At 49.3% G+C, this 27385-nt stretch overlaps 1 protein-coding gene across 1 annotated transcript in view; it reads right to left on the reverse strand.

Annotated features, from left to right (window-relative positions):
• Positions 1–8537: 8537 nt before the first annotated feature.
• The window catches only part of SHOX2 (SHOX homeobox 2), a 37756-nt gene continuing 18908 nt past the window's right edge, over positions 8538–27385 (reverse strand). Inside the window, exons 2-5 of the mRNA XM_078876009.1 lie at positions 15934–16133; positions 13938–13995; positions 10086–10195; positions 8538–9133 (exon numbers count right to left, since the gene is read on the reverse strand). Of these exons, the coding sequence (XP_078732135.1) occupies positions 8882–9133; positions 10086–10195; positions 13938–13995; positions 15934–16133 (620 nt within the window). The 3' untranslated portion in view covers positions 8538–8881. The remainder of the gene's footprint in view (positions 9134–10085; positions 10196–13937; positions 13996–15933; positions 16134–27385) is intronic.

The raw sequence follows: 27385 nt of genomic DNA on the forward strand, positions 1-27385 counted from the left end.
TGGTCGTCGGTGTTCCGTCGTGATGATAATGAGTTTGTCTCGCCAACTACAGGTTTCAGTAACAACGCGCGTGCTGTCAGGAGAAGGATGACGTCACAGGACCACCTGTGACGTCATCTCTTTATCCCGACGACGTTCAAAGATAGCTGACGAAGGGAACGCGTAAAGCGGTGGCTGTTTTATCGTTTCGCGGAAGCGTAACCCTTTTACGTCAACTTTCATCATTTTATATTTCATATACGTATGTGTTCGAACTCTCTATACGTATAAAAAAATATTCGGTGTTTTGTGCAGCGATGATATTTCGCATCGCCACGATACCACGATATTTCGTTTGGCCACGATACCACGATATTTCGCATCGCCACGATACCACGATATTTTGTATCGCCACGATACCACGATATTTCGTATCACCACGATACCACGATATTTCGTATCGCCACGATACCACGATATTTCGTATCGCCACGATACCACTATATTTCGTTTCGCCACGATTCCACAATATTTCGTATCGCCACGATACCACGATATTTCGTTTGGCCACGATACCACGATATTTCGCATCGCCACGATACCACGATTTTTCGCATCGCCACGATACCACGATGTTGCGCAAAGACGGCCGAGACTGTTGATCCAGGAGGCTACATCCTTCCATCGCACTGTGCCACCACATCGCGCTAAGCCCACTCGCTACAAGATACGAGTTGCGGGGGGGGGTGGTGTTGTCCGGGTTTGGGGGGGCCGAGGGTGGTGAGGGTGGGGGCGAGAGCGAGGGCGGTGGGGGGGGGGGTTCGCTTCTTGTATTAATTCAAACAAAATCGTTGCGTGTGTCCTTCCTGTAAGAGAGAGAGAGAGACCTCACAGCATTTGACGGCGGAGGGCGATCGATGGAGAATTCACATTGATCGCTCAGCTTCTGAAGGCTTCTCTTATAATCACACACAAGTGATACCACTGCATGCCCCCGCTGTGATGTGTGAGTGTGTGCGCGGTGCTGTTGCCGCGTGTGTGTGAACCCGTGTAACTGTGCCGGCATTCGTAGGTGATCGCGAACAGCACTTGCCCCCAATGACTGTGAAGGCTATACGGGGGAACTTTGTCATTGTGCATCTGCGGGTGAGTGTTTGGGTGAGTGTTTGTGTGAATGTTTGGGCGAGTGTTTGGGTGAGTGTTTGGGTGAGTGTTTGGGTGAATGTTTGGGTGAGTGTTTGTGTGAGTGTTTGGGTGAGTGTTTGGGTGAGTGTTTGGGTGAGTGTTTGGGTGAGTGTTTGGGTGAGTGTTTGTGGGAGTGTTTGGGTGAGTGTTTGGGTGAGTGTTTGGGTGAGTGTGTCCGTCTGCTGCTGTGTATATTTGTGGTTGGATCTGTGTGTGAGTGTAGGGAGCGGTGGTGCAGCGGTTAGCGTTACGCTGCGCTACAAACCCGCTGACCCGAGTTCGATTCCCGCTCACGGCCAACACCAGTGACGAGCTGGTCCGGTGCCTCCCCTAGATCGACTCGGCCTCAAATGAGTACCTGGTGCGATGTGTAAACATCGCCACTAGGGAGACAAAGACGGTCGGACGTAGTGTTGGCCACCCACCCCTTCGTGTGCCGTGCCGGCCTTCATAGGTGCTCGCGAACAGCACTTGCCCCTACAGTCTGTTGACGGCGACACGGGGGATCTTTGTCGTTGTCTATGTGTGTGAGTCTTTCTCTTTTCCACGAGTTCGTCTTTGTCGTCTATCATTGTGTCTACACGTATCTGAGTTGGATTCCCGCTCAATGACGACCTCCCAGAGGTCGACTCAGCCTCAAATGAGGACCCTGTTGCCGGGTGTAAAGTGTGAACATCAAGCCCAAGGGGAGACAAAGGCGGCCGGGCGTGGTTGTTGATCATCTACTCCCTCTTGCTCTTTAACAGCACTTGCCCCAACAGTCGGTTAAAGGCTATGGGGGGCGGGGGGGGGGGTATCTGTCTTTGTTGTTGTGTGTGTGACCAATGTTGCAGTGTCGTGTGGTTCGCGCGCCACGCTACGAACCCGGCCACCCGATTCTCAAGCACCGGGCCTTCATCGTCCCGTGGCGACTGCATCGGGCCTTCATCCAGCCGTGGGCTGACGTATCATGCCGGTGGGCTATGAATGTAACATTTTGTATCGTTCTATTTGTTTATGCGTCTATGAAGAATTCTAGATTTGAAGGTTTCGTGACTGCAAGGATTCACACTCGTAGGTTTTTTCGGTAAAGTCACGAAGGTAAAATAATAATAAGAAGAAAATAATAAGAAATGAAAATAACAAAACATTTTTTTATTATTTTTATTATTTTACATACGTGACTTTACCGAAAAAACCTAAGAGTATCCATGAAGAATGTGCGGTTATTTAAAATAAAATTAAAATATTTCACTTTCACTACAATTAAAAAACAACGACCACGCCTTGTCCGCATTTCGCTCTCCATCGCCGTGAACCGTGATCTACCCACTTGCTGGATGAAGGCCTCTTGCAACCGTGTGGGCCGTTGCAGGCTGCTCGACCACACTTCACCACAGCGGGCATCGCTGGGGCTCGTAGAGGTGGGCCCTTCCCGCACGACCGGATCACACATCGCTCGCCACTGACGCTCCATCTCCGCGGTGTACGTCTCCTGGGACGTCGCCTTTCCTTCTCTCGTCGCTGTCACTCCGCCCTTAGCCTCGACCCCGCCGAGCACCGACTGCTGATCCGAATCACAATTCCGGCCTCGGAGAAATCGAAACGTCCATCGGGCTGCACCCTACGGCGAACATTGCCCCATCAACTTTGATCTCGCCGGGCACAGCGAGTGCCTGGGGGCACCGTGCTCTGGCGAGACACGTGGTGGTGGTGGATGGGGGGGGGGAGGTGTCACAGAATCTCAGCGGTAGCTCTGTGATGTCCACTTCCGCGGGCCGTTCTGTAACAACACGACGGCGGGCGCTTCGTGTCGCGACGAGACGCCGATGGGGGGGGGGGAGAGGAGGGGATAGAGGGGAGGAGGGGAGGCGGTGACGGCGGAAATGACAAAAAATAGAGGAGAGAGAGAGAAAAGAGACCGTCTTTATTGTACATGTAAAACATTGAAAACGCAGTCCAATTCCATGGGTCACGCAAACAGAACGCGATCATGACGGACGTAGAAAAACCCCTCTCGAGCGATGCGCTGCGTGGGCTCAGCGCGCACGGTCATTGGCACAGCGGCGTCCCTCCAACATTGATTGATTGATTAACTAATTAATTGATGTATTTATTTATTTAATGTTTAACCGGCCACGTGTCTCGGCGGTAAAGCGAGCGGATCGCGATCGGACGGATGCGGGCTCACATCCTGGTTTGGTGGTGGAGGAGGGGGGGGTGGATGGTTGACTCAGCACATCATCCCCTACGGGGTCGATAAAATCGATGGTACCACTTTGTGGGCGAGTGAGCGGCGAGTTGTTCCAATGGCGAGACTCGACCCCCCGGCCATATGAACGTGGAATGTCCACCACTGCCTCAGCGCTGTAAACAATGCCTCAATGCTCATGTGATGCCACTGACGATTTGAATTAATGACACCGTGCCTGATGCGTGAAACTGGTCCCGTGTTGAATATCTTCTGTGCGGTGTGATTCTTGTTTCATTTGTCACGTATTACTTTTAATATTTCCTCCAAAGACAATAATTTACAACGCGCGTTGTATCTTTCCGCAACTCGTATATAATGAACACAAATGATAACACGTATTTACAGACTCACTACAGTATATAAATTCAGTATACAGTACTCTTATCCTGAGAGTGCTAGGCATTATTGTAGAATGGTTTTCCTCTCTCGCAGTCCTTCTGCTACGGCTGCTGTTGGTTTATGACATCGATCGTTGTTGCCTCTGTACGTGTGTGTGTATGTGTGTGTGTATGTGTGTGTGTATGTGTGTGTATGTTTGTGTAGGTGTGTGTGTATGTGTGTGTATGTGTGTGAATGTTTATGTGTGTGTATGTTTGTGTGTATGTGTGTGTGTATGTGTGTGTGTATGTGTGTGTATGTTTGTGAATGTTTGTGTGTGTGTATGTTTGTGTGTGTATGTTTGTGTGTGTATGTGTGTGTGTATGTTTGTGTGTGTATGTTTGTGTGTGTATGTGTGTGTATGTTTGTGTGTGTATGTGTATGTGTGTGTATGTTTGTGAATGTTTGTGTGTGTATGATTGTGTGTGTATGTTTGTGTATGTTTGTGTATGTTTGTGTGTGTGTATGTTTGTGTGTGTATGTTTGTGTGTGTATGTGTGTGTATGTTTGTGAATGTTTGTGTGTGTGTATGTTTGTGTGTGTATGTGTGTGTGTATGTTTGTGTGTTTGTGTGTGTGTATGTGTGTGTATGCCTGTGTGTATGTACGTGTATGTGTGTTAATGTTTATGTGTACGCCTGTGTGTATGTACGTGTGTGTATGTTTGTGTGTATGTGTGTGTATGTTTGTGTGTATGTGTGTATGTGTTTGAGTGTATGTTTGTGTGTATGCCTGTATGTACGTGTATGTATGTGAATGTTTGTGCGTTTGTTTGTGTGTATGTTTGTGTGTATGTACGTGTGTGTATGTTTATGTGTGTGTATGTGTGTGTCTGTGTGTATGTGTATGTGTGTATGTCTGTGTGTAAGTACGTGTGTGTATGTCTGTGTGTATGTGTGAATGTTGGTGTGTATGTGTGTATGTTTGTGTGTGTGTATGTATGTGTATGTGTGTGCTCGCTAACAGCACTTGCCCCTACAGTCTGTTAAGGCTAGACGGGGGATCTTTGTTGGGAGCGGTAGTGTAGTGGTTTAGCACGCTGCGCTACGAACCCGTAAATCCGGGTTCGATTCCCGCTCACGGCCAACGCTGGTGACGATTATCTCACCCGGTCCTGGACCTCCCCTAGGTCGACTCAGCCTCAAATTAGCACTCGGTGCCATGTGTAAAGATCGCCACTGGGGAGACAAAGGCGGCCGGGCGTGGTGTTGGCCACCCACCCCCTCGTGTGTCGTTCCGGCCTTCATAGGTGCTCGCTAACAGCACTTACCCCAACAGTCTGTTAGAGGCTATGGGGGAATCATTGTGTATCTTTGTGTGTTTGCGTATGTCTATGCGTGCGTATCTGTTTGTGTGCGTGTATTTGTGTGTATATGTGTGTGTGTTTGTGTACGTGACTATGCTGTGTGTACGTACGTTTTGGTGTCTTTGTGTTATGTACATAAACAAGTCCTCGTGATGGCAGCGACTTGTCGGTTACACGTCACGACGGTGCGCGAACAGCTTGGGATAATGAATTTGCTACATCGCTGATATCATCATCATCATGGTCGTCGTTGTCATCATCATGCCACGACTCATCATCGTCACAGCCAGGCCACGTGGTTCAGCGGTCGTGCGAGTGGCTAGCAAAGTGGAAAGTGGCGAGTTCACATCCTGGCTGGGTGGGTTGGGTGGGTTGGGTGTGGATAGTGGTGGGGGTTGACTAGGCCCATAATCACTCCGGGGGTCGATAAAACGGTACCGCTTTGTGGGGAAGTCAACAGTGGTTGTCCTGTGGGATGGACTCACCCCGTCATAGAAACGTGGAATTTATACCACTGCCTGGGGGCTGTGTAAACAGGAGATGAGCACCAAATGCCGCAATGCAAGGAGATCACTTTGACATCATCAATGAAATCGCACATGTTGACGTGTAGTGCTTTAAGCTTTTTATATATCAAACAAGAACAAAACTAAATTACTGGCAGTACTGAATTTCCTATGACGCATCATTTCTTTTTCAATATCATCATCATTATTATTTTCATGATCATCATAAAGAGTATTGTGGGCTTCATCCCCACAATGCATGATGCACATCATCATCATCACGATCATTATAAGGATCATCATCACCACCACGATGATTATCATCTCGACTGTCCTTACCGTCCGCTCTGTACGCGTTAAGTGCCACTGCCGTGTGCGCTAATTCCACAGTAGATTCGTACAACCGCACACGCGTTCAGAACGCTCGCGTGAACCGCGTTAACGATGTCCATTTCCCACGTATCTCTCAACACCACCCCCCCTCCCTCCCTCCTCCTCCGCGCGGGCCGCGAACTCGATGCGAGAGTGGAGAGGGTGACAATAACATCAGAGGCGCGATGAACGGTGTCCTTACCGAGGTCCGAATAAAGATCTCCATCCGATTGTTTTTGGGTGGTGGCGGATATCCGCGCAAGGACCGCACGCAGCGGGCTGCTGCTTCAGTGATTAGAATCTTTCCGCGGGCACAACACGTTTGGAGCGCGGCGTTGTTGGTGTTGTTGTTGTTGTTGTTGTCGACAAGGTTACAAACCAACCCCCCTCTAGTTCCCGATCAGCGCGGCCGCAGCAGGGGTCGACAACTGACGTCTCCGCAGACGCACGCGGCTCTTTGAGGAGCGGCATCGTGTCAAGGTCATTTATTGAGGACCACGCGCCGTCTCGTATTCACGTACATTGCGGCTCTTGACATTTTTTTTTACCGGATTTTAAAATAAATAAATACAAAACGGGCTCTTCTTGTTGTTATTTCGGTTGCCAACCCCTGGGCTAGAGGATGCTCGCAGTGACCGCGGAGCAAATCGCGTTTAGCGGTGCCGTCTCGAAGTGGTCGGGCCGTGTGAATGGAAGTCGCGGCCAGCCCACAATGTGTGGCTTTCCGCAACCCCCACCCCGATCACAGAGGGCATTGAGAGAGAGAGAGATAGTGGATCAGAGTGGGGTGGGGGTGGGCATCTGAATTCTGTAGACACATTCTTAACCCCGAAATCATCTCTCTACAGCCTCGTGCCAGGACAAACGTTAATCGCCATTGTCCGTAATTCATGAACAAGTCGTTGTATTGTTACGACCCTGAAATATATAATTGAGCAAGTTACAGTACAGTTAACAGGCGCTTTTGAGAGATATATTTGTATCTATACCCGCACATGATGTATGATGTAAATGCGTTTTTAGGTTCATATCACGACCACCCAATGGGGTGGGCAGGGGGTCTCGACATCCAGCAGTGGATTTGCAAAGGATCTGTACACTGTAGTTGTGCAGAGGGTCGTTGTCTGTGCTGAGCGCGGCAATCTCCCTCTGCCTGCTGTCAGCAGAGAAACCCAACGGAACGTAACATCTGCAATAAGCCGTGACATGTGTTTTGATTCTCACATCTCAAATAAATACGTGGCTTATGAAACAACAATGCTATTTTGACTTAAAGCTTTCGTGACTGCGGGGATTCATATTCTTTGGGTCTTTCGGTAAAGTCACGTAGATAGGTTCAAATTAATAAAAACATTTTTTTAACGAAAAGCTGTCTGCTTTTAGCAGCTTTCCCCCTAATGTTTTCCTCCCGATGACTATCGCTTGTGTTGTGATCGAAACGTCGTAGTTTTTTTTGTTTATTTTACTTGTATTCATTTGAACCTATTTACGTGACTTTACCAAAAGGCCCAAAGAAAACAATATTTTTATTAAAAAATGGAACGACAATTAGACACGTTTTAAAAAAAAGAGGAATATCTCGAAACGGTTACGGTAATAAACTAGCAACAATGTGATGAACTTTTTTTTGTCTATATATAGAAAAAAATATATATTATGGTCCTATCTGATGTTCAGTTTCATTCTGATTTGTGGCGAAATTTCCCACCTCCCCCACACCCCCCCCCCTTGACCCCCTCTTGACCCCCCCCTGCTCCCCCCGAGCCCCGCCCCCAGGAATGCGGCGCCATTATTGCGCAATAGCCGCAATATTTCGCCAAAATCAGAAAGGAACCCTCGCTCAGTAAACTTTCTGTGTTTCTAAAGAGAAAGAGAGCACAGTTTGACGTGAAAGCCACGATAAATATACATATTTTAAACAAAATAAAAAATAAATTTGGACCAAGATAAATTAACGGCGTTTGAGAGGCGCTGCTGGTCAGACTGTGTGGATGACATGCGTCACGGCCTACTGCTGCTGATGCTGCTGCTTAGAAAAAAAGTGTTCTTTAAATTATTAATCGACGCCGAACACGTACAACGAATTCAATAACTTAAAGTCATTCATACAGCGCTTATTTAATCGACGATCCGTCTCACTTCAATTTAATTGAACTAAGAAAGATAACAATGCGACAGCGAAGTGACATTAATTGTAGTCATTAGAGTAATAGTACAGATAAAAGTGCGTCGAGGCTTGGATAAAGTCTGAACTGCTTCGCGCGCGTCACGATCACCCCCCTCCCTCCCTCGTCACCCTCCCCTCCACCTCCCTCCCCTCCACTTCCTCCTCCCCATGCAGTCACTCTTGGGCAAGAAAGATCGAGATCACCATCACCATCATCATCCCGTGGATCAGAGTCGGGCTCAAAGTGGAAACGCGATAACCCTCTTGAGTCGAACGACACGTGGTACGTGTTCCGCACGACTTTGTCTGCGTGCAATGCATCGTAGGGGATATCGCACCGAATATCGTGAATGGAGTCCAACGTTTGTCCTTCGATTTGTGCCGTTCGTTACGCGTTCAACCTTTTGCGCATTCAACGGGGAGGTTGGGGGGGGGGCAGGGGTGACGTCGGAGTCAGCGACAAAATCACATTTGTGCCGAGTTCAGCCGGAGCGGAAATGTTCCTGACCACCTCATTCTACCTCCTCCATCATCACCACCACCACCACCACCTCATCTCCATCGCTACAAACGAACTCCAGCACGACTACTCCTGGCGTTCGGTGGCAGAACTCGGTGGGCGGTTGATCGGTGGCCCTTGATTGGTGACGGCTGATTGGTGGCCGTTGATCGGTGGGTGACGGCTGATTGGTGACGGCTGATTGGTGGGTGGCCGCTGAATCGTTGGTGGCCGAGGTCTGTCGTGCCGGCGGCCTCTTAGAGACCCAGGGCGGCCGCGTGCTTGCGAGCTTTGAGTCGCAGGTCGGCGATGCTCGAGTTCTTGGTACTCGTTTTAGCGGCCGCAGCGGCGGCGGCCACGGCCGAGGCGGAGTCGGCGATGCTGGCGAGGGAGGGCAGCCCGAAGGGAGGCGGCGGGAACATCATGTAGGGAGCGTGTGCGGCCAGGTGCGAGTGGAGGTGGTGGTGGGCATGGGCAGCCACTCCCTCCAATTGCAATTGCGCCTGTACCTTCATCAGGGGGGGGGGAGGGAGGAGGGAGAGAAGCGGTGGCAACGTTGTTGTTGTTGGCAGGCTGTAACTTTCGCACTGCTGTTCAAAGGAGGAAAATAAACCAAACTTCCTCCCTCCACGGTGATCTTTCATTCCCGTCGCGATGTCATCGCTGGAGGCGGCTGGATCGCTCGCACGCGGTCGCCTCCGCAACCCGTTGCGGAGCAATTGCGCGGTGCAACGTGGAACGACTTTTAATTTCAATTGTAAGAACGAGGGCGATAGCTTCCGCCAGCAGGGGCGTGAGCGAGCTATTGCAGGGCTGCGCCCTCACCTTGATGCGTGTCGATGTGTGTGAGTGTGGGGAGCGGTGGGTATAGTGGTTAGCGCCACGCTGCGCTACGAAACCGGCGTCCCGAGTTCGATTCCCGCTCACGGCGAACACCGGTGATGATTATTTGAACCGGTACTGGGCTTTCCTCAAGGTCGACTCAGCCTCAAATGAGTACCCGGTGTGGTTGTGTAAATATCGCCAATAGGGAGACAAAGGCGGTCGGGCGCGGTGCTGGCCACCCACCTCCTCGTGTGCCGTGCCGGCCTTCATAGGCGCTCGCTAACAGCACTTGCCCCAACAGTCTGTCAAGGCCACACGGGGGATCCTTGTCTTTGTGTTCCGTGTGTGTGTACACCTGTTCCGTGTGTGTGTACACGTGTTCTGTGTGTGTGTACACGTGTTCTGTGTGTGTGTGTACACGTGTTCTGTGTGTGTGTACACATGTTCTGTGTGTGTGTGATCCGTGTTCTGTGTGTGTGTGTGTACACGTGTGTGTGTACACGTGTTCTGTGTGTGTGTCTGTGTACACGTGTGTGTGTGTGTGTGTACACGTGTCACTGTGTGTGTACACGTGTTGTGTGTGTGTACACGTGTTCCGTGTGTGTGTGTACACGTGTTCCGTGTGTGTAGGGTTACCTGTTGGAAGGGCATTCTCAGAGCGCCCATGTTGACGTAGGGGGCCACGCGGCACGCCTCCAGGTGACTCGTGGTGCCGATCAGGACTCCTGGGCGACAGGCGGTAAACACTAATAATAATAAACAAATATATCACACACACACGCTCCCATTTGTTCATGCACGAGAACGTGGGTTCGGGCAGTAAACACGAATAATAATAAACAAATATATCACACACACACTCCCGTTTGTTCATGCAGGAGAACGTGGGTTCGATCCCGACGCCTGCTATATATTGGGAGTTTGTGTGTCTCTCTCTCTCGTCATCATCATCATCATCATCACGGTAAGTAGGAGATGTTAACTGCCTCTCCTGGTATACAGGAGGGTCGTGGGTTCGCTCCCGATCCTGACGCCTGCTACATTTTGGGAGTTTGCGTGTCCCTCTCTCTCTCGTCATCATCATCATCACGGTAGTTTGGAGATGTTAACTACCTCTCCTGGTATACAGGAGGGTCGTGGGTTCGATCCCGATCCTGACGCCTGCTATATATTGGGAGTTTGCGTGTCTCTCTCTCGTCATCATCATCATCATCACGGTGGCTAGGAGATGTTAACTCCTCCTGGTATACAGGAGGTCGTGGGTTCGAACCCGGCCCTGACGCCTGCTATATATTTGGAGTGTGCGTGTCTTTCTCTCTCTCATCATCATCACGGTAGGTAGGAGATGTTAACTCCCTCTCCTGGTATAGAGGAGGTCGTGGGTTCTCCGATTCTTTTCCTCCACGTTTAGCGTATTTCGCTGCTTTTAATTTACATATAATGACAAGCCACTTCGTTGGGTTATCATTTGTGGCGTGATCGCTTCTGAAAAGAGCCATATTGCTCGGTGGGCATTACCTGGTAAAATACACTTTCGTCAATAACAACAACAATACTGTGGCCTGAAAATTTAAAAAAATATATAACAGGCAACGTTTCGGGCAATGGTGCTTCATGGCACAGACAAAGGCCAGAGAGACGACGTGGATGAGTGGTAGAGACTGCATTCTACACCGTACGAAGATCTGATAGGAATAACATATTAATGTATTTTTCTCTCCCAATTTTTAAATTGGCATATTAATAGCTGCCTATTGGTAGCAGTTATTACGTGGTAGCTTTTTGCGTGGCGGTGATACTGACGATGCTCTTTAGGTACCCAGGAAAGCCTCGCTGAGTCCGAGGACTCGTTTTCAGGAAGGAGGGGGTCATTGCTACATTGCGATGTTAAATAACAGACCCCATTCATTCCATCACCAGTGAAGATTTGGTGGCGTCTGCGTGGGAGAAGCCGGGAGAAGCCCAGAGACAACCCAGTACCTCGCTGCTGCATGTGGGAGGGTTGTTTCAGTTTCCAGTTTCATTTATTCGGTATAAACCTGTGAGCCATGCGGCTCTTGACTCGGGTGCAACCGCAACAAACAAAAACATTAACATCTTAAAGTGACTACGAGCAACAGAAAAATTCAGGAAAAAACAGCAAAGTTTTGGGGTGGGGTGGGATGGGATAGACGCTAATCAGCGCCGTCACCTCCTGGCCACACCTCACAGTCACGGACCTACAACACCTGGCAAGCACCGGTACGGATCGTGTCCGAGCGAAAGCGATATCGTGGCAGCCGTGAAAAAATACTTGACAGGCGACCCGCGCGCCAAATGAATTATCAGCGATCACAATTAAAACGAAAACTCTTTTTTTATTTTATCAGGTAAAGCCGACCGACCGACCTATACAGTTTTTTTTCAGAAGCGACCTGGCCACAAATGACAGCTCAACGAAGTGGCTTATCATCATCATCACGTGGGAATGTATAGCAGCCATATACTCTAAGCGCGTGTTTAAAGACGTGGAGGGAAAAACCAGAGGACCCGGAGAAAAATCCGTGGGGAGAGCGTGCAAACTACAAATATACAGCAGGCGTCGGGTTTAGACTCGAACCCACGACCTCCTGCATACCGGGCGAGGGAGTTAACATCTAGAATATTTAGAGAATTTTGCTGATATAAATTTCCATGTGACAAGCCACTTTGTTGAGCTATCATTTGTGAGCAGGTCGCTTCTGAAGAAGCGAATAGTTCAGTGGCCTTTTACCTGGTTAGATAAAAAAACAGTTTAGTTGTATCTGTATATTTAAGTCATTTTCTTACCTTTCCTAAACTTTGCAATCCTATCGTGTATTTATTGTTTGTTTGTTGTAACGTTCTGATTCGCCCCTACCGGACAGCTTTAAAGTCAAGAGCTTCATAGCTCATCGGATTCCTCCAGTTTCAATAAATATTCTGAATACTGATCTCATCACCGAGGCGTCCCATTGGGAGATTAAGCGGGGGCGGGGCTCTAGGGGGCGGGGCTCGAGGGGGCGGGGCTCGAGGGGGCGGGGCTCGAGGGGGCGGAGCTTAAGGGGGCGGGGCTAGAGGGGGGAGGGGCTCGGGGGGGAGGGGCTCGGGGGGGAGGGGCTCTGGAGGGGGCGCTCAGGGGGGGGGGGGCCGTGGTGATGGAACGCATCCGGTTGACGTCGTAGCGATAGATTGGTGACGCAATTATTTATTTATTCATCAATCACCGTTTGGTGGCGAAAGGCATGCAGGGGCGCAGGGCGGAAGACGACTTCCGTGTCGGTGAAGATGTCTCGCACAAAGTCGGAGGCTTTCGCGACCAATATCCAGAACAAACGATGAGTGAAGCAACTGAGTAAAGTTTGGCTGCGAATCTTGACAATTAAGTTATAAGTGCTTCAGCACACCCGTGTTGGTCGGGTTTAACGACGCATTTATATATTTGCGCGATCTAACCCAGAGCAAAGGATGAAGATGTCTGTTTTCTCCCTCCCCCTCTCTCTCTCTTCGCTGTGAGTTCAATGCGGTAGTTAAACCACCTGGTGTAAAAGTGCGCCCTTCCAGTAGCCTTACACGAATAAACCCGTCGAGAAGCAAAAACACACAAACTGCACCACCGTTCTCAGTAGAGACGTGCCCGCAGGCACGAACAGACAGACAGACAGACACACACAGCACAGACACGAATACACAAACAGACACACAGATACACACAGCACAGGCACGAACACACACACACACACAGACACACAGACAAACAGACAGACACAGACAACACAAACAAACAGACAGACACAGACAACACAGACACACAGCACAGGCACGAACACACACAAACAGACAAAAACACAAACAGACACAGACAGACAGACACAGACAACACAGACAAACAAACAGACACATTCACACAGATACACAAAAGTAAAACTGACTGTCATGCAAATACCCGACACTACATACATACATACAAAGATCACCCGTATAGCCTTAACACACTGTTGGGGCAAGTGCTGCTCGCGGGCACCTATGAAGGCCAACACAGCACACACCGCACCAGGTACTCATTTGAGTCTGATTCGACCTAGGGGAGGTCCGGTTACACAGACACACACACACATATAGACACGCGCAGACACACAGACAAAGATCCCCCGTATAGCCGTAACATACTGTAGGGGCAAGTGCTGTTAGCGAGCACCTATATACAGACACACACACATATAGACACACGCGCAGACAAAGATAAAGATCCCCCGTATAGCCGTAACATACTGTAGGGGCAAGTGCTGTTAGCGAGCACCTATATATAGACACACATATATAGACACAACAACAACCGCCATTCGCCACTAAGTGGCGGTGACGTCACCACGACGCTTGTGCCAGGCCATGTGCACCTATATAGACACACGCACATATACACACACACATACACACACACACATACACACATAGACACACGCGCGCGCACACACACACACAGACAATTACCTTTATGCATCTGATTCTCCTGCTTCCTGCATTTGGCGCGCCTGTTCTGGAACCAGACCTGGGACACGCGCCACAAGAGTAGACAATGAACCCGCCTCGATCACCCCCCCCCTCAACTCCTCGCCCGCCTTAAATCAGATCGAATCAAACGCGCGCCCCTAAGTATCCGCGAATAAATAAATCAGACATTATCATGCGCGCTCGGGTTGGGCATATATCAATGCTGGCGCGGCATGCGGGCTTGTGTTAATCACACGAGATACTTTAATCAATAATGCATGCCGCTGCTGGCTTTATTGATGCCGACCGACCGCCTCATGCCGCGTACATTGAGCGATGCAATTTGAAAGCGCCTGACATTTACGCAGAGAGCGGCCGCGGTGTTCCCATTGTTGAGGCATTTCGGAGCCGACACGAGCGGGCAATGCTTCCGATTGAAGGGGGGTTAGGGGCCGGTGATGGCTCTTGAATTTTTTTGGTAATTTTTTTGGTAATTTTTTTTCTCGAACAATTTTTCGTTTTGTATTTTTGTTTGTTTCTTTGCCAGGTGTAAGGCCCGCTCGGAGCTAGGCGTAGCTTTTTTTTTTTAGAAGCGAACTGGTTGATCACAAATGGTGGTTGAACGAAGTGGCTTATCATTTATGGGGGAACATTTATCGCAACGCGCGGTGTTCATTCTAAATGTGGAGTGGGGGGGGGGGGAGACCCCAGGAGGACCCAGAGAAAAATTCACGCCACCACGGGGAGAGCGAAACATCCAGACTCCAAAATATACAGCAGCAGGTGTCAGGGTCGGGATCGGGATCGAACCCACGACCTCCTGCATACCAGGCGAGGTAGTTAACATCTCTCCACCGTGGCGAGGGGGTGGGCGTGATGGCGAGAGGCGGTGTTGTTAGTGGTGGTGGTGTTATTGGTGGTAGGTATGGCTTGTAGTAGTCATGGTGGTGCTAGTGATGGTGTTATCATGCAAGGTTGGTAGTCGGGTGTGAGTGGTGTTGCTAGCGGGCCTTCGCGAGTGACTGTCATGGGCCCTGCTGTCGGGAATTAAATGGGGCCGCTCTACAATTCCTCACCGCCCCCTTACCCCCCCCCCCCCATCCCTCCTCGACACTCTGGGCCCCGGCGCAGTTGCACTGCCTGCACACTCGACAGCTCCTCCACGGCACGGGGCATGACCTTCGTGAAACGTGATCACTCACTCGCTCCCATCCCCCTCTCATCCTCCCACCCCTCACGCACCCCCCCTCCACCCCCCTCCATCCCCCTCCACCCACCCCTTCCACCCCCACCCGCTAAAAGTTGATTAAAAATGTAAGAGTCGACGGTTGCTGCTGCTGCTGCTGATGATGATTGTCGCCGTGGCACAGCAGATATCCGAATAATTGTTGTTATTTGGTTGTTGTTGTTGTTGCTTGGTTGTTATTATTTTGAATAGCGGCTCGCTCCGATGGGAAATATTCGTTCGCGATGTATGATGGGAAAAACTCGCCATGATCATGGTGATGATGATCATGATTTAGGCGAAGATGCCGATGATGTTGCGTGATCGTGAACGCGCTTCGTGTAGCATTGCACGCAGCGTCGACGGTTATGATGATGATGGTGGTGGTGATGGTTCCATGCTTTTGCTACTGATGATAACTTTGAAGCTGCTGATGACAATGCTGTCGCTGCTAATGACCTTACACTACCAATGATGACACTGCTAATGGTAATTGCTGCTGCTGATAATGACGCTGATGCTGATGATGCTGATGATGATGCTAATGATAGTTGCTTCTGCTGCTGATGATGCTGATGATGCTGATTGATGCTGATAATGCTGATTAATCCTGATGATGCTGCTGCTGATGATGCTGATTGATGCTGGTGATGATGATAATGATGCTGATTATGATGATGCTGATGATAATGATGACGCTGACGATGATGCTGATGATGCTGATGATGATGATGATGACGCTGATGATGATGCTGATGATGCTGACTGTACCTGCACTCGAGCCTCGGACAGTCCGAGCCTCTGGCTCAGCTCCTCCCGCATGAACGCGTCGGGGTAGTGCGTCTCGTCGAATAGACGTTCCAGCTCATTGAGCTGCTCCAGGGTGAAGTTGGTGCGACTGCGGCGCTGCTTGAGCTTCGCTTGGCCCTCCTCCTCCTCGGCTCTCGACTCCTCCCGCCGCTCCTTCGAGTCTGAGAGAGAAGAGGGAGTGGGAGAGATGGGAGAGTGGGAGAGATGGGAGAGTGGGAGAGACGGGGGAGTGAGAGAGATGGGAGAGATGGGAGAGTGTAGGAGAGAGGCGATTCAGGGCGTGAAACGGGGAGATTGTAGGCGCGAGGGATGAGTGGAGTCCCCCCCCCACTCCACTTCCCTGCCTACGAGTGACGACGTCGGGGTGACTTTCACGTGCGAGTTGTGAGCCGCGCTGCGCCGAAATGTGTTTAGCAATGTTCCGTGTCGGGACTCGAACCACGTTGCCCGTGAGCTCAGTGGCGATGGAGTCCAGCGACGAGGCACCGTGCAAAGGCGCGGCCAAGTCAAGGGAGACTTTGCCTAAACCTCAACGGAAGCTGGGTAGTTGAACGCCTTACCCAGAATACGAGGTACTATCGGCTCAGGCTGAGAGGTGGTCAGGACAGGGCAGTACAGCAGCGAATTCGTGAATTTATCTGCGTGGATCTTTAAGTGTGTGTGTCTCTCTCTCTCTCTGGGTTTTGTTCTTGCAACTTCTCTTATCCCTCCCGTAAGAAAGCAAACGCCCAATTATTATTTGATGGAATTGGACAAATATCCCCAATGTGAGAGCGGGACACCCTCGTAAACATACGAGACTCATCCGGGGAGGTTATTTTTTTTACCTCTTCTTCTGAATAAATAAACAAGAGAAGCCGCGCGTATTATGTAACAACGAGCTATTGACCTCGATATTTCAAGAGCCACAAATGCACCGCGTGGAGAAAACGAGACACGGTGGCCCCCCTAATAAATAACTGGCCATGAAGCGGCACTGAAAGAGATGCAGATGCGCCGGACCCCCTGATGTCGACGGACACTACGAACAGCGATTGTACGATACAATCTGCCCCGTGCATTCCAACCGTGATGCTATCAGGTGAACGGTAGAGTAGCGGTTAGCGCTACGCTGCGCTACGAACCCGGCGACTCGAGTTCGATTCCCGCTCACGGCCCAACACCGGTGACGATCATCTGGGCCGGTATTGGGCCTCCCCTAGGTCGACTCAGCCTCAAATGAGTACCTGATGCAGTATGTGAACATCGCCACTGGGGATACAAAGGCGGTCGGGCGTGGCACTGACCACCTACCCCCTCGTGTACTGTTCCGGCCTTCATAGGTGCTCGCTAACAGCACTTGCCCCAACAGCATGTTAAGGCTATATGGGGGATCTTTGTCTTTGTGTGTGCGTCTTTGTTTGAGAGCGGTAGTTGTCGTGGTTCGTGCGCTGCGCTACGACCCTGGCCACCCGGGTTCGATTCCCACTCACGGCCAACACCGATGATGATTATCTGAACCGGTCCTGGGCCTCCCCTAGGTCGGCTCAGCCTCAAAAGATAATGCAACCGAGCAGGTGCATCAGCGGGTCGAGCAAGCGGAATCACAATCTGAAGGTTGCGAGTTCGCGCCCTCGTTTTGTGGGTTAACTCAGCCCATCATCCTTCCGGGACCGATAAAATAAAACTACCCCTTTGTAAGTTTTGTTAACAACGGTGCATCTCCTGTCGATAGACTCGCTCCTTACCAGAGGAATGTGGAATTGCCACCACTGAACTCTGCAGGCCTGGAATCAACGGATGATCATTTGAGCAGGACATTGCTTCCGCCTCTGCGTGCGTGTACTGCATTGTGTCTGCTGTCAATCTTTAATTGAAATGCAATCGTCTATTGATAATTAATCAGAAACTATCCCCAGCCACGGGGCGTCAATTAACATCAATGGGAGAACCACGTGATATCGCTCCAATTAAGTTATTGAATTAGAGTTAAACGCGTGTAATTTATAGCCCACTAATTAATAGACTGTTATCATTTCTCGATAAATCTTGACTTAAAGCTTTCGTGACTGCAGGCATTCATATTCTTTGGGTCTTTCGGTAAAGTCACGTGGATAGGTTCAAGTTAATAAAAAATAAAATAAGCAAAAAACTACGACGTTTCGATCGCAACCCATGGCACCTGGGTCTGTCCCTTGACCTCCTGCCAGCGGGCTTTCGACACTTCACGTGCCCTCAACGTGCACGTAGCCTGGCACAAGCGCCGTGATGACGTCACCTCCACTTAGTGGCGAATGGAGGTTGTTGTAGTTGTGTCTGGGGTGCGGTAGTGTAGCGGTGAGCGCGTTGCGCTACGAACCCGGCGACCCGAGTTCAATTCCCGCTCACGGCCAACATAGGTGACGAATTTCTGAAGCGGTAGCTGGGACTCCACTAGGTCGACTCAGCCCTAAGCGAGCACCGAATGCGTAAACATCAGCACTGGGGAGACAAAGGCGGCGGGCGTGGTGCTGGCCACCGACCCCCTCGTGTGCAGTGCCGGCTTTCATAGGTACTCGCTAACAGCACTTACCCCAACACTCGTTCAAGGCTACAAGGGGGATATTTGTCTTTCATGAACTGTGCGCGTGTCCACACACTTGCTGTGCATTGTATCAAATGTGTACGACATCACACTCACTCACCGCACTGCAGGTCACAACAACAGACTCGCTCACCCACTCGCCCACTCACCCACTCGTTCACCCACGCACTCACCTACTCACCCACCCACTCACCCACCTACTCACCCATCCGCTCGCTCGCTCACCCACCCACTCACCCACCTACTCATCCATCCACTCACCTACTCACCCACCCACCTCACTTCTAATTCTGCTCCTTTCCTCACTGCTCCACTGTGGGATGCCCTCTACCATCGTCATCACCATTCCTCTCCTCCCCACCAGCGCTCACCGTCACCTTGCTCAGAGTCGCGCTACACTCGTTATCGATTACAACTTTGATAACGGTGCCGTGTGTTGCAGGCCGCTCTGGCGGTTCGGGCCTCTGTCCGTATTTCTTTTAAATGTGGATTGAAAAAAATTTCTTGAGAACTGCTTTTGGTGGTTAGTTTGTTGTCCTTCCCTTGGCTACGTACGGTGCGAAAGACGTTCAACATGCGTACGTGTGTGTGTGTACGACACACGCAGTGAGTATTCAGATGATATACTTGATGTGGTGTGCCGGGTGAAAACATTTTCCGGAGTTCAGTCCTCAAGAGCTCCGACTGAAATAAATCCCTGATATAGAAATTGGGGAGCGGTAATGATCCACCAATCCTACCCTTCGGGATTATTCGATACATTGTCACGATTGCGTTTAATTACGTGCCATGAAGGACCATTGCCCGAAACGTCGCCAATATATTCCCCCCCTCCTCCCTTCTTAATGCCACGGTTATTGACGGATGTGATGTTTTTTGTTATTGTTGTTGTTAACAATTATGACCGAGATCAATTAAATTGTACATTTGAAACATTCCAATGCATCTTAATTCGCACGCGTGATTCTCCTTCACGAACTTGGTATGCGACAACTTGCAACCTGCACGCGTGCCGTGCTCATCCGCCCAGCGTTGTTGTAAATAGCAAATCCACTGACTCACTCTATTCGGAGAGGCGTCATCCAGCGAGTGATCATGGTGCATGATGATGATGTTGAAGATGATGATGATGACGACAAAGCAATCTCAATTTGTACTTTTTGTTTTTTTCAGTAAAGTCACGTAGGTAAAAAATAAAATAAATTAAGATGAAACAACGGAAATAAATAATTATTAATTTTACATTTAAACAAAAAAACTAGATTAAATAATTATTTAAGTTTGCTGTTCGCATTGAAATAAAAAGTAAATAAAAATTCAAAAAAGTTTTTACGTTAAATATTTATTTAATATAGTAGTTTTGATTGAAATGTAAATAATAAATGTAAATAATAAATAATAATTATTTAATTTAAATGAAATTTTTATTTCATTTCGTTTTTTTTATTTTAATTTATTTTATTTTTTACCTACGTGACTTTACCGAAAAAAACTAAAAATATGGATCCTTGCAGTCACGAAAACTTCAAATCTAGAATCAATCTCACTTTGACTTTGTGTGACGTCACGTGTCCACGGGAGATGGCTACGGCTGGGATACGCGTTCATCCAACGGTGGATTGACCCTGACTGATAACATAAATCTATCGCTAACCCTTCGTGGCATTTCCTCCTTCATCTGTCCCCCTCCCCCCACCCCGAATAACGTCGCCTACCGACTTCACGCCGTCACCAACACACTCAACGCGTTTCGTTTGCAGCGTCAACGACGCGACAAAGGCACAGGCGCAGCCCTGCCATCGCCTCGCCCACGCCCACGCCCCTGCTGTCGGAAAGGGTCTCCCACCTCGAGGTAGCTCCCACAGAGCTTCGCCAAGATTGTGTTCTCGGCCCGCTCTTCTCGCACCGGCTATAGACGTCTCGGGGGAAGACGACGGTCATGATGATCTATTCTTGCCCGTGGCAGCAGCGGTGCTGTTCTGGACATTGATGCGAATGTCGAGGGGTCTGCTGCTCATCCACGACGAAGAGGGGGTCTACAGGAGTTAGGAGTTTCGCAGACTTTACAGCGGTTTACTCTTCTTGGTACCCCGAGCGTGAAGAATAAGAATTGGCAGATACCCACACTTTACCTCACCGCACGTACCGGCTTGCTATGGGTGTTTGGAAACTCTGCAACGACCATTTGTTTCCAGTGGCGCGCCGTGAGATTGAACCTGACCGGCGACACTCGGGGCTGCGAGGCCAGAGTGCTGCCCATCCACGGCGACGTCGTGGAAGTCCACAGACAGAATGGCCATCGTTATTGACGAAGCCTTCCCGCACATGATGTATGTATGTTGAACTTCTTTCGCACTGTATGAAGCACGGTTGGCTACGTACGGCCGCGAAAGAAGTTCAGTTCAACACACGTGGTGGTGATGATGATGGTGTTGGCGGTATGGACATGTCATCAACACCAAACTGAGGGCCTGGGTTTGACGTGGCACACGATTCGTAACTCACAAGAAATTATAATATTTTAATTTTAAAGCTATAAACTATTCTTTGGGTCTTTCGGTAAAGTCACGTAGATAGGTTCCAAGAAAATAACAACACCTACAAATAACATAACAGAACCTATCTACGTGACTTTACCGAAAGACCCAAAGAAGATTATTTTTTGCAGTCACGACAGCTTGAAGTCAAGATCTATCAACTTTTTTTAAATTTCAGCAGGTAAGGTCCTACCGAGCTATGTAGCTCTTCTTTCAGAAGCCACCTGCCTTATCACCCAACGAAGTGACTTATCATCACGTGAAAATGTACAGCAAACAATTACTCGCAACGCATGTTGGTTCTAAATGTGCAGGGGAAATCGGAGGACCCGGAGAAAAATCCACGCGACCACGGGGCGAAAACGCAAACTCCAAATATACAGCAGCAGGCGTCAGGGTCGGGATCGAACCCACGACCTCCTGTACACCAGGCGAGGTAGTTAACATCTCCTAGCCAGCACGGCGCCCCAACCACCTCAACATTTTGTTCCTGCACCTCGAAATGTACGCCAGTAATCACGATTATCCGTAAGTCTATGAGTCTCCACATGCAAATCTATCAGTGTATATGTACGCATATGAGTCTCTAAGTCTAACAGTAGCTATGCGAGTCTGAGTTTCTACGTAAGTCGATGGGTCTATCTGCAAGTCCATGAGTCTACACGGGGGGGGGTGACTTTAGTATTGTGTGTAGGCCGTGTAAGGACAACTGCTGTCATTGGTCTTTGTGTGTACGATGTGTATACATTATACATCTGCAGTATAAACACGTGGAGCGGTGGCGAAGTGGTTCAGCGCACGTGGCGACGAACCTGTTGTAGCGGCCTTCACAGCTGCTACGCACGCAGCACTTGCCCCAGACACTGACAAAGGGGCTTTGGAGGGATGGTGGAAGGGTCCTTTGTTCTACACGCCAAGACAAAGACCCCCCCACTAACAGCACTTGCCCCTGCGCTCTCTACTATTTGACGATCGACTGACTGCACGGGGAAAGTGCTCTCTACTACAGACTGTCGTGATATAGACTGTCACAGGGGTTAGGGGGACTGTCAGTTGTCTTTGCAGAGCCTGGAGGGGCAGGGTGAACACACACGCGCGTGTGTGTCTACAGACGCGGGGTTATTTTCGACATCAGATCCTTACCGCCCCCCCCCCCCCCTCGTTTAGCATCAGCGGTTGGGGCGGGGGGGTCCCTAGGGGAGTGAGGTATCCTGGTAACAAGGGTGTGTAGAAGGATGGACCCCCTCTAACCCACCCCCCCCCCCCCTAATACTCTATCATTGCGACTCTCCTCGCATTCCTGTGATATTCGTCGCGTTACTGCACTGGACAATGCATTGCCGGGCAAGCCACAGGCAGAATTGTTCCCAACGCGAAGCGCGACTCTGCTGCTGCTGATGATGATGGGAAACTGAATGTTGAAGCCTGTTTCAGAGTTGTGCTTGGACTGAACGGCTGAGTGGCTGGTGGTATGTGTCCAGAAAAAACCGATTACTTTTATTGTTATCGCGTGACGACTATCACGCTGCTGTGTGTACGTGTGTCCGTGTGCGTCTTTATGGCTGCAGGTGCTGTGTGTGTGTGTGTGGGAAGCGGTAGTGTAGCGGTTAGCGCGCTGCGCTACGAACTCGTGTCCCGTGCCGGCCTTCATAGGTGCTCGCTAACAGCACTTGCCCCAACAGTCTGCTCAGGCTATACGGGGGATCTTTGTCTTTGTAATCGTGTGTGTACTACGCGTGCGTGCTATGCGTGGATGCATTGTGAATGTTGTGATTGTGGGTATAATTGTGCGATTATTTTCACGCGCGTGCGCTGTGTGTGCAACTGAGATTGTGTGCGATGTGTGTGTGCAACTGAGATTGTGTGCGATGTGTGTGTGCAACTGAGATTGTGTGCGATGTGTGTGTGCAACTGAGATTGTGTGCGATGTGTGTGCAACTGAGATTGTGTGCGATGTGTGTGTGCAACTGAGATTGTGTGCGATGTGTGTGTGCAACTGAGATTGTGTGCGATGTGTGTGTGCAACTGAGATTGTGTGCGATGTGTGTGTGCAACTGAGATTGTGTGCGATGTGTGTGTGCAACTGAGATTGTGTGCGATGTGTGTGTGCAACTGAGATTGTGTGCGATGTGTGTGTGCAACTGAGATTGTGTGCGATGTGTGTGCAACTGAGATTGTGTGCGTTGTGTGTGTGCAACTGAGATTGTGTGCGATGTGTGTGCAACTGAGATTGTGTGCGATGTGTGTGTGCAACTGAGATTGTGTGCGATGTGTGTGTGCAACTGAGATTGTGTGTGATGTGTGTGTGCAACTGAGATTGTGTGCAATGTGTGTGCAACTGAGATTGTGTGCGATGTGTGTGTGCAACTGAGATTGTGTGCGATGTGTGTGCAACTGAGATTGTGTGCGATGTGTGTGCAACTGAGATTGTGTGCGATGTGTGTGTGCAACTGAGATTGTGTGCGATGTGTGTGCAACTGAGATTGTGCGCGATGTGTGTGTGCAACTGAGATTGTGTGCGATGTGTGTGTGCAACTGAGATTGTGTGCGATGTGTGTGCAACTGAGATTGTGTGCGATGTGTGTGCAACTGTGATTGTGTGCGATGTGTGTGTGCAACTGAGATTGTGTGCGATGTGTGTGCAACTGAGATTGTGTGCGATGTGTGTGCAACTGAGATTGCGATTTGTGTCTTTGTTCGTGAACAGCACTTGCCCCAAAAGTGTACGCGGCTACACGGACGATCTTTGTCTTGAGTGCCGTTGTTTGTTCTCTGTGTGTGTAGTAGTCGTGTGGCGGGGAGCTGTCGTGTAGTGGTTCGCCAACTGCGCTACGAATATGAGAATCCGAGTTCCATTACCGATCACGTCCAACTAACTCACCAACACCAGTGACGAATATCCGAACGGGTCCTGTGCCTCCCCCCTAGCTCGACCGCGGTGCGCTGTGTAAATATTGGCACGAGGGAGGTCAGGGCAAATAAACTGAATATTTAAAAACAACTAAATAATGTTACAAATCTACACTGAATTTAGCGATATTTTAAAAAATACGTAAAAATGAACAAGGCTAAGGAAGGCCGGAAGGTGACTTTACACAATTTAAGTGTACAACAAATATGATTTCTAGAAAACACAAATTACGCAATCAGGCAAATATAGAATCGACGGAGAAAACATCGCAACATTTAATGCAATGTTATAACAACGACAATGTTATAACAACAATGATAATTATACTCTGAATTTCGATTTAAAGCTTTCGTGACTGCAGGGATTCATCTTCTTGGTTCTTTCGGTAAAGTCACGTAGAAGGGAAATAATAAAATAATAAAAATAAAACATAATAAAATAATTCTCACGACGTTTCGGCCACAACGCAAGCAGCCGTCCTCAGGCGAAGGTCTGTAAGACCTGGTCTTCACCTGAGGACGGCTGCTTGCGTTGTGGCCGAAACGTCGTGAGAATTATTTTATTATGTTTTATTTTTATTATTTTATTATTTCCCTTATACGTGACTTTACCGAAAGAACCAAGAAAATTATACTTTACTTATGGTGCGCAATGAAACGTAAACAAATTGTCTTCACGCGGGCGAGTAGACACGAAATCTTAAACTACGCTGCGTGGTTCGTTTAATTGGGCACTCCACCCAGCCCCTCGAGTGCTGTGCGTCCTTAATATGAGCTCGCTAACAGCACATTGCCCCTAAACTGTGTCAGGTGAGTAGCTTGGGATGTACAACTAAATCACAGAGTGGTTGATATCCCAGCTTACCATCAAGATGGGATTATCAATGTATAAGTGCACATACATGGGGAGCGGTGGTGCAGCAGTTAGTGCTGCACCGCGCTCTGGATCCGGCCACCCGAGTTCGATTCCCGCTCACGGCCACCAACAATCAGTGGCGGATATCTGAACCAGTCCTGGGCCTCCCCTAGATCGACTCAGCCTCAATTCGAGTGCCTGGTGCGATGGATAAACATCGTCACTTGGGAGACAAAGGCGGCCGGGCGTGGTGCTGGCCTCACACCCCCTCGTGTGCCGTTCCGGCCTTGACTGGTTCTACCCCCTAACAGCACTTGCCTCAACAGTTTGTTAAGGCTACATGGGGGATCTTTGTTTTTTTTTAATGTACAGTATGCATGCACTTTCCATCCACTGCTGTATGAAGGCCTCCGACACGCCGTTTCGGTCATCGTACTTTTTTGACCATACTTCACCACTCTGGTAAGTGCAGGTTGGCGAATCGGGTAGTAGGAGACAGGGGGTTGCCCAGGAGCGCTCCAGACGTCACTCTGGACATGTGTGAGCAAGAGCTTCATAGATCATCGGATTCCTCCGGTATGAATCAATCTTCTGATTCACTCGCCACTGATTTTAGCCGGTAATTAAACTAACCACTGTGCCACCGCTCCACCCACTTTGTGTGTGTGGTTTATACAACACGTGTGTGTGTGTGGTTTATACAACACGTGTGTGTGTGTGATTTATACAACATATGTGTGTGTGTGTGGTTTATACAACATGTGTGTGTGTGTGCGTATGCTCGACGCAGCGTATAATGCATGTGGAATTCATAGGTGAATGTGTACATCTGTGTACACACCGTGCATCAATGTGGGTGCATATACGATTAGTGCATAGCCGTAATAATATTTAAATGGTTTACAAGTATATTAATATTCACGTTTAGTACGTTGTGCTTTAAAAGTAATTGAAAATAAGTGCTAACGTGTGCAAAGATGTACTGTATCATTTGTATGTGTGTGTGTCTATATATATAGAGACAAAGATAGCCCGTATAGACATGCAGACTTGGGGCAAGTGCTGTTAGCGAGCACCTATCACAAACACACACACTCATGCCCCCCCCTCCCTCCATCCCTCGCAACTATATAATTCCTCGTCGCAGCCATCTCTGAGACACACTTCAGCGGTTGTGCGTTCGCTACGTTGTCCCCACCTGAAGAAGGGCGCTTGTGTTGCGCCCGAAACGTCGTGATTTAATTGAGTTGTTTTCAGTTATTTGATTTGATTTTTGACCTACGTGACTTTACCGAAAAAACCAAAGAGTACACACACACTCCTTACGCATGCGTGCATGCACACCCGCACACCCGCACACACACAACTCTACTCTAATAGACATGCACACGCACTCTCTCTTTCTCTAACACACACACACGCACGCAAACTCATATGCGGGTAGTGCGAACGAATTCAGAATCAGCTGCAGGAATCCGTGCTGTTAGCGAGCACACATTTAAGGCTTGTTAGTACTGTCAAAGCATGATAATGACAACTTCTGTTGCATTTCGATTTAAAGCTTTCGTGACTGCAGGGATTCGTCTTCTTGGTTCTTTCGGTAAAGTCACGTAGAATGGAAATAATAAAATAATAAAAATAAAACATAATACAATACTTCTCACGAATTGTCTTCTCGACAGACCTGTTCTCCACCTGAGGACGGCTGCTTGCGTTGTGGCCGAAACGTCGGAAGAATTATTTTATTATGTTTTATTTTTATTATTTTATTATTTCCATTCTACGTGACTTCACCGAAAGAACCAAGAAGACTTATGTTGCACCCTGATTAATTAAATCCCCCAACCCCTCCCCCTCTCTCTCTTTGCGATCCGGTTAGGCTGTATGTGAAGAGACGCAACCGACAATGTAAACCATAAACTATTTATATTTTACCAGGTAAGGCCCCCACCGACCTGTACAGCTCTTTATTCAGAAGCGACCTGGCCACAAGTGATATCTCAACGAAGTGGCCTATGATTGTCATGTGGAAACGTACAGCAGCCAAATTTCTCTAAAAGCATCACGTTGTTTCTAACTGTGGAGGGAATCAAACCGGAGGACTCGGGAGAAAAATCCACACGACCATGGGGAGAGAGAGAGACACGCAAACTCCAAATATACAGCAACAGGCGTCAGGGTCGGGATCGAACCCACGACCTCATGTATACCAGGCGAGGTAGTTAACATCTCCTAGCCACCGTGATGATGATGATGAGAGAGAGAGACACGCAAACTCCAAATATACAGCAGCAGGCGTCAGGGTCGGGATCGAACCCACGCCCTCTTGCATACCAGCCGAGGTAGTTAACATCTCCTCGCCACTGCACGATTTCAGTTTGCGCCATGCATTAATAACCCGCGGCTTCGCGTCGCCCTTCAAGGCCCGCGTGTTGACCACAGCGGGGAACAGACCGCCCCACCCTCACGCTCATCGGGACAGTTCACCCGGCACTGGTTCACGCGAGGAACGCGATGAACGTCGCGGCCCTCGAGGTTCGCTTGCGC

The sequence above is a fragment of the Lampetra fluviatilis genome, chromosome 43 (genome assembly GCF_964198595.1).
Source record: "Lampetra fluviatilis chromosome 43, kcLamFluv1.1, whole genome shotgun sequence".
Lineage (NCBI taxonomy): Eukaryota > Metazoa > Chordata > Hyperoartia > Petromyzontiformes > Petromyzontidae > Lampetra > Lampetra fluviatilis.